Source organism: Trifolium pratense, linkage group LG5 (genome assembly GCF_020283565.1).
Source record: "Trifolium pratense cultivar HEN17-A07 linkage group LG5, ARS_RC_1.1, whole genome shotgun sequence".
NCBI lineage: Eukaryota > Viridiplantae > Streptophyta > Magnoliopsida > Fabales > Fabaceae > Trifolium > Trifolium pratense.
The window spans coordinates 24482822-24494844 of NC_060063.1; the positions used below are offsets into that span (position 1 = coordinate 24482822).

At 32.6% G+C, this 12023-nt stretch overlaps 1 protein-coding gene and 1 pseudogene across 1 annotated transcript; one reads left to right on the forward strand and one right to left on the reverse strand.

Annotated features, from left to right (window-relative positions):
* Positions 1-900: 900 nt before the first annotated feature.
* Positions 901-3386, forward strand: LOC123885037. Its single transcript, XM_045934259.1, has 5 exons — positions 901-987; positions 1129-1198; positions 1304-1348; positions 2673-2770; positions 2988-3386. The coding sequence occupies exons 2-5, from the start codon at positions 1145-1147 to the stop codon at positions 3088-3090; spliced, it is 300 nt and encodes a 99-aa protein (XP_045790215.1). The 5' UTR covers positions 901-987; positions 1129-1144; the 3' UTR covers positions 3091-3386.
* A 65-nt stretch (positions 3387-3451) lies between these two features.
* Positions 3452-8221, reverse strand: LOC123885036 (annotated as a pseudogene).
* Positions 8222-12023: the final 3802 nt, after the last annotated feature.

Consider the following 12023-nt stretch of genomic DNA (forward strand, 5'->3'; position numbering starts at 1 on the left):
TCTCAGCTCAGGTCCATGATAAAATAAAATTGAGAAACGCATAACACACACATATATATATATATATATATATATATATATATATATATATATATATATATATATATATATATATATATATATATATATATATATATATATATATATATATATATATATATGCTCGCAGGCGCTATGCCTGGGCGCAGCCTCCCACGCCTGGGCGTGAGCAGGCAGAGTCCAGCCCAGTTTTTCACGCCTGGGCGTGAGCAGGCAGAATCTACCAAAACATGATTTTCTGATTTTACATTATTTCAAGGCAATATTCAACACACTCGAACGTTATGTTTCTAGAAGATGCGAGACCTTGAGCTTTTAGGACTGGTTCTTGGTGGGTTGTGCCTTTGGTCCAGTCCAGAACAATTTCGAACCAAGAATGCAAACTGTCATTTAATGTACCTCAAGTGTTTGTATAGCAAGCACTAGCTCCTGGCACAATTTTATAAGATCAAAGAGAATGAATGCACATGGTGGTCATTATAGTGGTTCCTTCTAATCCTAAAAAATGCCAGAAAAAACCTGCTATGAAACTACCAACTTCATAATTTTGAGTGTGATCGGACAACCAAAAGTCAGACAATGACAGAACGGTCTGTAATAAGTGGCAGACCCTCAACAAAAGAATGCATTAAGGTGATAGAGTGTTATCGGGCGACGCTAGGTTTCCCTTTGGAATTGAAATAAACTACATTTTTTCGTTAGTAGATTTCGCTCATCATAAGCTGACACTTAGTCCCATACTTGTTTTGAACTTTGCACATCCCAAAGGAGGTGTGGATAGAAGATCTCTCCTTTTTTTGGCCCAATCCTTTTTAGGCCCAATTCTTAAAATAATAAAAAAAAAAAAAAACCTCAGCAAAATGCACACCGCGTTCTTTCATTTTCTTTTCTGCGCTTGCGTCCACTCTCTCTTACTGCGACGAACTAAGCATTTGATATCAGAATCAGGTAACTACCTATGATCCCAATCCATCATTCTTATAATGGGTTTCATCTATTTTTTCCATTTGACCATTTTTCATTTCTGCCTCGAAACTGTTCGATGAAATGTCTCTGTGAAGTTCCTTATTTTAAATTTTTGTTTTTCAGGTAATTAGTTTCGAAGATGCCAACTCTTCAAACTTCACTTCCCCCTGAAATCGCCAACAATGCCATTAGGGTAAGATATGTCCCTTATTTCTGTTCAATTCAATGAAAGATTTTTACCTGTTTTTTGAATTTGGATTATTTTGTTGCTGGTTTAATTTTTTAATTTTTTTTTTAGCTTTACCGTGAATGCCTGCGAAGAGCTAAATATATCGGTCATCGGGTAAGTGATTCTATCTTGTGACTCTCTCAATTAGTTTCAATCGGAGCTTGTTGCTGCCCCATAGTTTATACATAAATTTGACTTCTTTTGTTTTTGTTTTTTATTTCTTTGGGCCTGTTTGAATTGGCTTATTTGAGCTTATCTACTGGCGTAAGTTTTATGAGACTCTTTCGGAGAACTTATGAAAGTAGCTGATGACAATTTTGACAAGTTTTTCTCAACTTATTTTCACAAGTTTTTTTTTTTTTTTTGACAAGTTCTTCGGTATAGCTTATAAAAATACCTCGGAGCATAATATAAAAATAATTTATCTTTATTTTATTGTTTGCTATAAAAATTGCTAATGGAAGCTTTTATATATAAGTGCTTATCATGGTAAGTGCTTGTGCTATAAGCTACAAATAAGTTGTTTATCCAAACAGGCCCAAAGTTTGCCGTAGTGACTTCTTTTGCCATTAAATTTTAATTTACAAATGGTGTCAAATTCTAAAGACATGTAATTGAGATCCATATATTTTTACATCTAGATGTTGAGATTTGGCTAACATGGTGGAGATGCTTAGATTCTTTAATCACACGACATCATTTATTAACAGATTGTTTGGTTTAAAGAGGGGATGTGGGTAGGGATTTTAATGGAGGAGGAAAATAAAAGGATTAAAATTATACACAGTTTCCTACATCATGCGCATACTGTTCTGTTATCGACTATGCCTACTAATACTATATTAGGATAGGAACAACAAGGATTAGTAACAAATTGTGAGATATAGTACGCATAGTCGATAACATGTTCTCCTATCACAATTATAATTGTCAGCAACATATTCTGCGTCATGGTTTCTTCGACTTAATGTCGAGACCATCATTCTAAAAGAGATGGTGAATGGCAGAGGATATGGTGCTAATGGCAGTGGGGTACTAGTGGACGGGGATCTGAGAGGGTGGATGAATGGAGGGCTTGGTGATGATTTCTTTCTTGCATTCTTATTCACGCCATTAATTTATTAACGTTGATTCCATCTGGACGGTGTGGCTACTGTTGGTGTTGATATTGGGGGAATTGATTATGTGATCAGTGATAGCGATTGATTTCTTCGTTCCCTCCAACAAATAGTTAGTTAAACAAATAGTCTTTTTTCATAGTTAACACTCTCATGTATGATCATGGTTCATTGTGATTTGTGAGTACTGTCCTTTCACAGCTAGTAGCAATCCTTCTACTAAAGTACTGCACTTGTTATACTAAATAAGTAAATATCTATTTATGTGCTACAAAACTAAGATCTGTGGGACTAAACACGGACTCTCTTTTCTGTTTCAGCAAAATAACACCCCACTTGTTGTTGATATGGTGAGACAACAGTTTAAGAAAAACATGCAAGAGACAGATCCTGATAAGATTCAAAAGCTAAAGGATGAGTAAGTTTGTGCTCTAATATATATTGCATTTATATTGTGCCTGTTTTCTAGATTTCTAGTCTGTTCCCATTTCTTCTTTGGTTCTCTTTTCCCTTCAACAGATGCAATACAATAGTACATTTCTGATGTCTCCATGCACAAAAACAGGAAATTTATAATTAATCACTTATTCCAAGCACAAAATGATATTTTTCTTTTCCTTTCTCTTGTTTTGTAGTGCTGCAAGGGGACTTATAAATCACATACTGTACGAGTCAGAGAAAATTACCGGCCGTAAATTTTCCCAGAGTCCTCCCGCGTTTGGCAAGTCTAGCATATAGAAATTACCTTCCAAGGTTTTCATTATGGTTGTATTAAATTGTTGAAATAAAAAAAGTTGTGGAAAATTGCTCAATTGCTTTCTCTATCTGCTACTGTTTTTCATATCAAGAATGCTCAAGTTTCTTTCTTATAACTATTTTATAGTTTCTGCCAAATGATTAAGTGTCTCAAACTCAAATTTTGGCACATAGTTTCTTGCGTGATTCTCTTGACTTTGTATCAGTGTAACTGTTGACAAACAAAACTATGAACTATGAAGGAAATAACAGTAATCAGTCAATTTGTTGTTTTTAAACTTTATTTTTGTTTGCATTGAAAATTTTGTATATGATACATAAATATGATTAAAGAGGACAACGGTCAAAGTTTAAATCAGTGGCGTGGCGTTATTATGTTCCAAATTTCCATGTATCAATGCATTTGTACAATTCCTGAAGAAAATTCCTCAAATGATATCATAATATTGGAAAGAGACCTATGTTAACTATCCCTGCACTAAATTATATTGCAACATTCAGATGTTAAAATATAAGCATGGGGCATGGCACCCTTGTATTTATAGGCATATGTACCAACAAAAATTATATCAGTGTTCAACCACTTTCCTCATTCTCCGATATCAAGGGTCCTCTCCCAACAACTGTAGGACTAGTTTTCAACCACTTTTCTGTGTTGGTTTACCTGAGGGCTGTATACTTTATCTGGGAACCATGGACTTTGAACGACTTGTAAATTCTTTTGATGGTTTTACGGTGGAGCTCAAGCTCGTCACCTTTGGACTGCAAATTCGTCTAACCTCACCCCGGCTTCTAGTCATAATCCCATCTAGCATCTCTCCATCTTCTGCGAAGGAAGCTGTCCTGCTCAACGCCCCTTCCTACATACAAAAAAAACCAACGAAAACAGCGTAAGACGTGGATTGACCTCCAATTAGTGTTGCCAGAAGCAAAAGAAAAAACCGTAGTTCAACTGTGAAATCTAAATCATTAAAGAGCCACTTTAAACTATTGATATCACTGTCATTTATGTTGGAAGCAATTCCATGATATGTTTAAATATAGTTTGTATACGTTCGTTTATTTCTTTCGGGCAATAAACTCCCAATATGCCTAGGGTAGTGGACTTACAGCAGATAGGTTGAGTGGTAATGCTGGGATTTCTTCATATTCTGCAGCATCTAGATCTTGAAGGTGTGCTCCTTTGAAGAACTTGGGCAGAATGTATTGTCTTACAGGAACTAGTAGCATGATCATCAACGGGAACAGAACGCCGGCGATTGGAACCCAGGTGATACCAAAACAAACAAGCAAGTAAGTAGTCTGGAAGAATGTAAATACTGCAATTATCTTGAAAGGTACGGTTTCCACGTAAGTTGCATGGGATCCCTCCAAAATTCTAAACAAAGAATAGCAAGTTAGTGAAGCACTCAACAAATTTTCTACGAGAAAGATTAAAAAGAGAGATTTGAAATGGTGTTAAGTACAATACTTGTATCGTCTGCTCGATGCAGTGAAAATAAATAAAATTCGTTCCCAGAACTGGTTGCCAGGTAAGTTTTCAATAGCCATGAAGGCAAAATATCCCCACAGTAGAGAAGTTGGAATCATTTTCAGGAAAGGCATAGCTGCTACACATCCTCCTACCATCAAAGATTGAAGCAAGTTGCTTACTCGCTGTTCTTTAACCTCAACCGGCAATAAGTCATCAATTTCTTTCTCAACATCAAATATTGACTCATCAACTGCACTATTTATGTTTCCCACACTTAATGCCAATTCAATAGTTGATTCTTTCAACTCTTTTAATCCCTGTCAAAACAAAGTCAGGTAAGATTGGATACAAAATTTCAGGACGAGAGATTCTTTTGCATCTGTCCTAGATTTGTGACTGTCAAAAAAATGTTATCAACTTTGATTATGTCATATAGGTGAAAGGGAGGGAAATAAAAAGACTAGAATCATACATACCGGAGCGGGTGGTTCCTGGTGAGTTAGAGGGGTTTGCATTTGCCAGTAAGCATCTTGCATACTTCCATAAATTTGTCCCAAACTTTCTTCATTTCTCATACAATTTCGAGCTGTTGCGACAAGCCTGGTTCTAAGTAACTGCAATAAGAATGGTCACCATACAGGTAATCGTTATGCATTCTTTTTCCACTTTTTCCTTTAAAGCTCTAGGCCTACCAAAGTTTAGTAAGGGAAATGGAATTGTATTGACAACATTTATCACAGTCAAGCTATAGAACAAGAAAACATGAAAACCTACTTTAATCGATACATGTGTATATGTATATGTATACCTGGTGCTTCAATGTAGCCAAACTTTTGGTATGCATTGGAGATTGTGGAATGACACCATTTGATGGCGGTATTCCAATTAGACCGCATAATATAACCTGATTCATACATTCAACTTATCAAATATGTAAAAAACTAAGGATTAAAGTCAATCATGGGTAGTTCAGAAAGCCATATTTTCTCAAATGCAAGAGGGAATCGAAGAGCATTAGGTAAAAGGAAAAGAACCAAAGGAATTTCACATAAACCAAAGAATCCTGTACCATGAATCCCAAAAGAAGTAAATCATAATGGAAAGAAGGCGGCTTTCGTAAGTTGAACTCTTTTTGCTGAGAAAGTTGAGATGCTACACTATGATCAAAATAGTAAAGCACAGCAATCATCGTTGCTGGTATAAATGCTCCAATAATATAGAGAACTGGAACATTCAGCATGTCCTGTCATTGATTTTGAATTTTTCATGAGAAATTTCCATCTTTTTTTCACTTCGTTTCCTATTCTCAAATATTTGTACAAGAAACAGTGAAAACTTGGAAGGGTCAAAATTAGGTGAAAATTTTTTTGTAAATAAAAGTGAAAATAAGAAATTAAAACATATTTTCAAATATCCTAGCAATAAAAATTTTGGGATTGTTCACTAGTCATGCCTTTATGACAGTCCAGTTTTCATATGCACCATGGGACCATGGATTTGGAGTGAAGAGTCTCCTAGGGATTCCTTTTGGAATATTTCCAGCTGGTATATAAGAAACAGCAGTCCATAGCAGAACCATCAACGGGACACCGTAATCTGCTACGAAGCCCCTTAAACGTCCTGCAATAAGAGGAAAAGAAATTTATGAACTGTTGAGATATAATAGAAGAATAGAAGAAAATGGTCAAAAGACGAGTTGAAAAGATAAATTCAGTAATTTTGTACCGGTCTAAAATTTCACACAAGTCTTACCTGATCCATATCGCCAAGACCTTGCTTTTCGGCTTTTCAATGCTGTAAGCAAAAGGCCAAAGGACAGAATCAAAGCAAACATGCCATTTCCAAATCTCCATGAAGATTGAAATTCAGTTGATGCAGGATCTTCTCTCTCAGGTATATGAAACTCATGAATGAGTCCCTGTCAAACACATTCAAGAGTGCATCTTTATAAGGTATTACATCATAAATCGTCTTATTTTTCCGTTACTTCATGCTAAAACTGAATAATCATGCATGCTAAAACACAATTAACACATTTGACAGAGAATTCAGAAAGATGCCTCTTACTTTAATAGCCTCTTGCATGAAGAGCATTGCAATAAGAAGGCCAAACAGTTCCCCTGCGACACGGGTGAACCTGTTGATTATAGAGCAAGCACCTAAGATAGCCAATAGGAACAACAAGAGGGCAGTCCACATGCATACCCTGCCCATACAATAAACTCATGAGGCCAATTAAAAAATGAAAGCCAGCATCACTTCAAATCTGAATACGAGAAAACTATACCATCCGGTCCACGCTAGGAAGAGCTTCGAACCCAAATCCGGCCTACTTTTGGCAAAGTTAAACATGAATGTATACATGATTACAGTTGGTTCTGCTACACCAAGAATCAACAACGGCTGTCCTCCTATAATAGAGTGTATAATTCCACACAGTGCAGTAGATGATAATGTTTGTACAGCAGTGAGTATCCCATCTACAAATTGTTGGAACACAGAACATCAAATTGAAAGTGCACTACATTATCATTTCTGTTATCTAATCAGCTATCATACCAAAAACATATTCCATGTATGGATTTTCTTTTGTCAGGACCCTCCGGTTTTCAGGAGAAGAGGGTTCTGGTAATCTAAAGTTCGGGTAGAAGCTAAGTAAAGTCTAGTTAAAAATTGTTTCAGCCAATATTTGAACTCGGATTCTCCTTAACAATTTGACCTTAACTGAAGTTCATTAACCACTCGAGTTCAACCTTTCAGTAAAAAGAAGCAACGTACCTGTATCTCTTTCCATTTGTTCTCCAAATGAAATAACTGGAATTGCTGATGCAAAAAATATGTATGTGGTTGGGGCTAATATCCTAAAAAATAACAATTCAAGTGTCATGTTAACATTCCAATCAAAATAAGAAGTATTAAGTTGCTTAGTAACTGCATAAAAGTATAGTAATCTTCATTTTTTCATAACTTAATTAATAAAATAAAAAAAAGCTTCTATCTTCATTGAAATATATATATATATATATATATATATATATATATATATATATATATATATATATATATATATATATATATATATATATATAATATCATGAATATTCAAATCTTTTATCTACCAAAATAAGTAAAGTGTTTTTGTAGCATAACTGCATAAGAAAGATGTACCTGAAGCCTGCATTGAGACCACCAGTCCAGTCTTGCTTGTAACACATCAATCTCTTTTGAAGATCATTTTTAATTCCACGAAATGGAACAAATGTCTCTTCCATAATTTCTCAACCAGAAGTTATGACCAAGAAAATAAATTAGGATTTAAATTTTCTTTGGCTTTAACAATAGTATAGATTTGGCACAAATTAGCACTGTACTTAATAAGTTATGAGAAGCATAGTAATGGTGAAATGTGAAGAAATAAACATAAGCTAAGGAATAAACTCATTCAATAATACCTCAATGGCAACACTGTTAGTGTTACTTTATCTTGTGCAATAAAATATAAGCTAAGCTAAAGGAATAAACCAAGCTTAAAACCCTAAAAGGAGTATACACAAAAAAAGAAAGAAGAAAAGTAAATGTGGGTTGGGAAATGGAGTGGAAAGAAACCTAGAAAAGGTAACAAAGTACTGAAAATGAAGGGAAAAAGTAAGAGCTTTTAAGTTGGGTAAAATAAGGTGAAAGTTGGAGAAAATTGCAGGTGAAAAATAAATGTTGCATTTCAACAAACACATGTATAATGAGAATCCAATATGGTGTACATTTATTTTTTAAACGCGACTACAAAATGTGTCTACGTAACAAATATGATAAATTATCGTGAAATTTTAGTGTAAAATTAATTTACACTGACAGTGCATCTCTATTAAATTGTGATGTTTTGCAACTTTATATGACACAACAAGTTGGCTTGAAAAAAAGCATCTCACTCAATTTTTAGACATTTCAATAGTAGTGTAGTGGTATGGTTTGACAATACAATGCATAATGAATCACTTATCCAATCATATCTAGAAAAGAAATTCTTGTCATTAGTTTGGGCTTTAGGATCCATGATGTTTTGGATTAATTTAATATATATTCATATGGTTGGAGCACTAATTGTGCATCAAGTTCTCTCAACGCAAATGGGAACAATGGCAACTTGTAAAATTAGGTGGTTTACAAGTAGAAAGATTTCATATCACAAAAAGCTTTATAGATCTTAGATATGATATTCTTAAAGAATATATAACATTTTGGGTACCTAACATTTTACACGGAATTAGAATATTTTTTCCCCTTTTGAGTTACCATAAGAGTTGTTTCGGTATATAGTTGAGTTGGTAGATATATTGTAATATATAGAGTAAGAATTTAAACTTGGGACTTTCCACTTATTTATCGGATGAAATTCTAATCACTAAAGAACTTAAAAAAGAAAAGTTAACCGAAGAAATTCTAATTCGTTTTTAAAAGTGACTCAAAAATTGTAGATGATTTTTTTTTGTTGATTAGGTGATGCTATTTCTTCTAAGCAAGTATGAATATATGAGTTTAGTACGTTGATTTCTCACATTAAGTCATTATTATTGTTTAATTACAATTTTGAAGTTAAGTTTCTCAAGCGACAAGCGGACATGGTTGTCCACTCTAGCAGACGAAACAAAAATACTATTCAAAGAGAATTTTATTCTATCTAGCTAGGAGGATATTCATTTAATCAGTATCAGACTATCCATATTCATCAATAAATTCTAATAAGTTATTAAGTATTTTTTTTTATAACAAGTTATTAAGTAATTTCATTTGGCTATAACTTTGTTTTATCTGATTTCAATATCGGTTTTTTATGGATTGTTGTTTTGAGTATTGGTCACATTAGACTTCTTATGTTAGAACATAGGTCAAATAACATATTCCTTTTTGGGTGGTTTACGAGTTGTTGCTCAATCGATTAGTATTGGTCACATTAGACTTCTTATGTGTTTTGAGTATTTCATGATTCTTTCACTCTCCTTCATTGTTTGTAACTCGAACTCTCTCATTAATTTAAAAACTTGCATGCTTCAGATTCTTTAATCTCATGCATATTCTTCTTTCAGGTAATCCCAATTTTCTTTTGCTGCTTTAAGAGTCGCGATTCTTATGTTTGTGAACCACATGCAAATAAAGACGTCTTTACCTTTGTCTTCATTGATTTTCTTTTTTTATGAATTTTTATCTGGACCACTTTGGAATCTTCTAGTAGTGAAGAAACCATTATAATCATCTTCCATAACTTCCCATAGATCTAGAGCATTTAAGAATGCCTCCAAAAAAGTGAGTGTCATATTAATTTCATGCATTTGAAAATGTAAAAATGAGATAATATATGAAATAGAAATGGTATTTGCGAGTTAAGTAACGTAGAGATAAAAACACTTATTAGAATAAAAAATATATATAAAAGTATTATAAAATTGAATTGATACATATGAGCTCACTTAAAATCATAAAATCATGTACCAAAAAAAATAAGTTATACAATGAGTACCTTAAAATTTTATCATTAGAAAAATGCTCTAACAAATTTGAATTGTGTTAATTTTGGCACAACATGCTAACTCGTGTGATGAGAGCAATCGACGAGGATGTTTCTCCTCACTTATAAATTAAAAAAAATGCTTAATTGCAGTTTTGGTCCCCTATTTTAACCATTTTGCAGTTTTGGTCCTCCTATTTTGAAATTCCACAGTTTTCGTCCCCCTAGTACATATTTTATCTAAACTGTGGTGATACAATGTGTTTTAGATTAACTTTATGAAAAAAAATTCTTGCAATTTCATCGATGTTGGTATTTTCTCATCGTCAGATCATATGACATGTCGTTTAAAATATATCACATCGGCAATTTATAGTCAAAAATTATGATAGGGGACCAAAATTGTCGAATTTTAAAATAGGAGGACCAAAACTACAAAATGGTGAAAATAGGGGGACTAAAACTACAATTAAGCCTTAAAAAAATAGAATAGAATAAACTATAAAGTGCACCTATACCCCACTCAAAATAAATAAATAAAAAATAATAAATTAATCAAATAAAATTACTAAGATACAAAAGTATATATAAAATATTAGGATTTTTTTTGGTAGTGTAAATATTAGGATTTTATACTAAAATTGATTTTTTTTTTTTTACTCAATACTAAAATTGAATTTTGTTACTACTGAGTTTGGTCATTTCAAAAATAAAAAATAAAAACATTGAATTTTGTAAAAAAAATTAAAAATAAAAATTGTTTGACGCCATTAATATTATTATTTTCTTTTGAAGAAAATATATAACTTTACTATATATTTTTCGGTCAAAAAAATTACCTTTAATTTTCAGTCAAAATAATCTGCCATATCTTACCAAAAAAACAATAATCTACAATATAATTTGACTTTTAATAATTGAAAATTATAATTATTTGACTTTTTATAATTGAAAATTAATTATCATGTATTTGGCTTTCACTTTTTATGGCTATAAATAAGGTCTTTTGGAAAGCCTAAAATATTACAACATAGCAAATTTTAAAAACAATACACATCAAAAGAGTCATGGAAGTGAACATGATAAAAAAATGTGTTGTGATTATGTTAATGATTATGTTAGTTGTAACTCAAGTTGAATGTGACGCTCCACCTCCCGATTTTGCGCCAATTTCGAGAGCAATTTGTATCGCAAAGTGCAATTTATCATGTGCTGGACACAAACAAAAACCAGAATTTGATCAATGTGTGAAAGCTTGTTCACAAAATTGCAAGGTGCTGGTCGAAACAAAAACATTGGCGTGATCGTTAACATTATCAATGGTATTTATATTTTTACTTTGTCTTGATAATCTAATTTTATTGTATTTGTTTTAACAAAATCTAAATATTTATTTGTCTTAAACTTTGTAGATGTTCATGCAGTGGGTAGGTGATTAAAGTTTGGAGAGTTGCAACAATAAACAATAAAAAAAATTGTATACTATGAAATGTACTTCATAAGAATTGACATTGTGTCAAACTTAAATAAATACATTTTATTTCACAATTCCTATTTTTTACTTTTAATATTCCATTTTTGCATTTTTATTTATTTATTTATTTATTGTTTGTGTTTTATGATGATTGATTCATTGATTTAGTTGCATATATGCACAACATTGTTATGAATCAAACCGTTAGGGTTTCAGGCTACCAAAAAAAATTGTTTATTTATTTGTTTTTTTTTCGGGTTGTTTATTTATTTGTTAAAAGGCCTACAATGAATAAGTATAATTAAAAGCCTCAATCACAAGTATAATTAAAATTAAAATAATATATATGTTGCATCTCAAATTAAAATAAATTATAATAATTGTTTTGGATCGGCTAAAAGTCTAACGTATATCAAGGCCCATCACAATGGAATAAGAGCAATCACGTGACACAACGACCACAGAAC

What these genes read in the sequence shown, in the direction of transcription:
- LOC123885037 (XM_045934259.1), top strand. Translation starts at nt 1,145, where the DNA reads ATGCCAACTCTTCAAACTTCACTTCCCCCTGAAATCGCCAACAATGCC. An exon ending in CTAAATATATCGGTCATCGG is followed by an intron (nt 1,349 to 2,672) that starts GTAAGTGATTCT and finishes TTTCTGTTTCAG; the next exon opens with CAAAATAACACCCCACTTGT. An exon ending in ATTCAAAAGCTAAAGGATGA is followed by an intron (nt 2,771 to 2,987) that starts GTAAGTTTGTGC and finishes CTTGTTTTGTAG; the next exon opens with TGCTGCAAGGGGACTTATAA.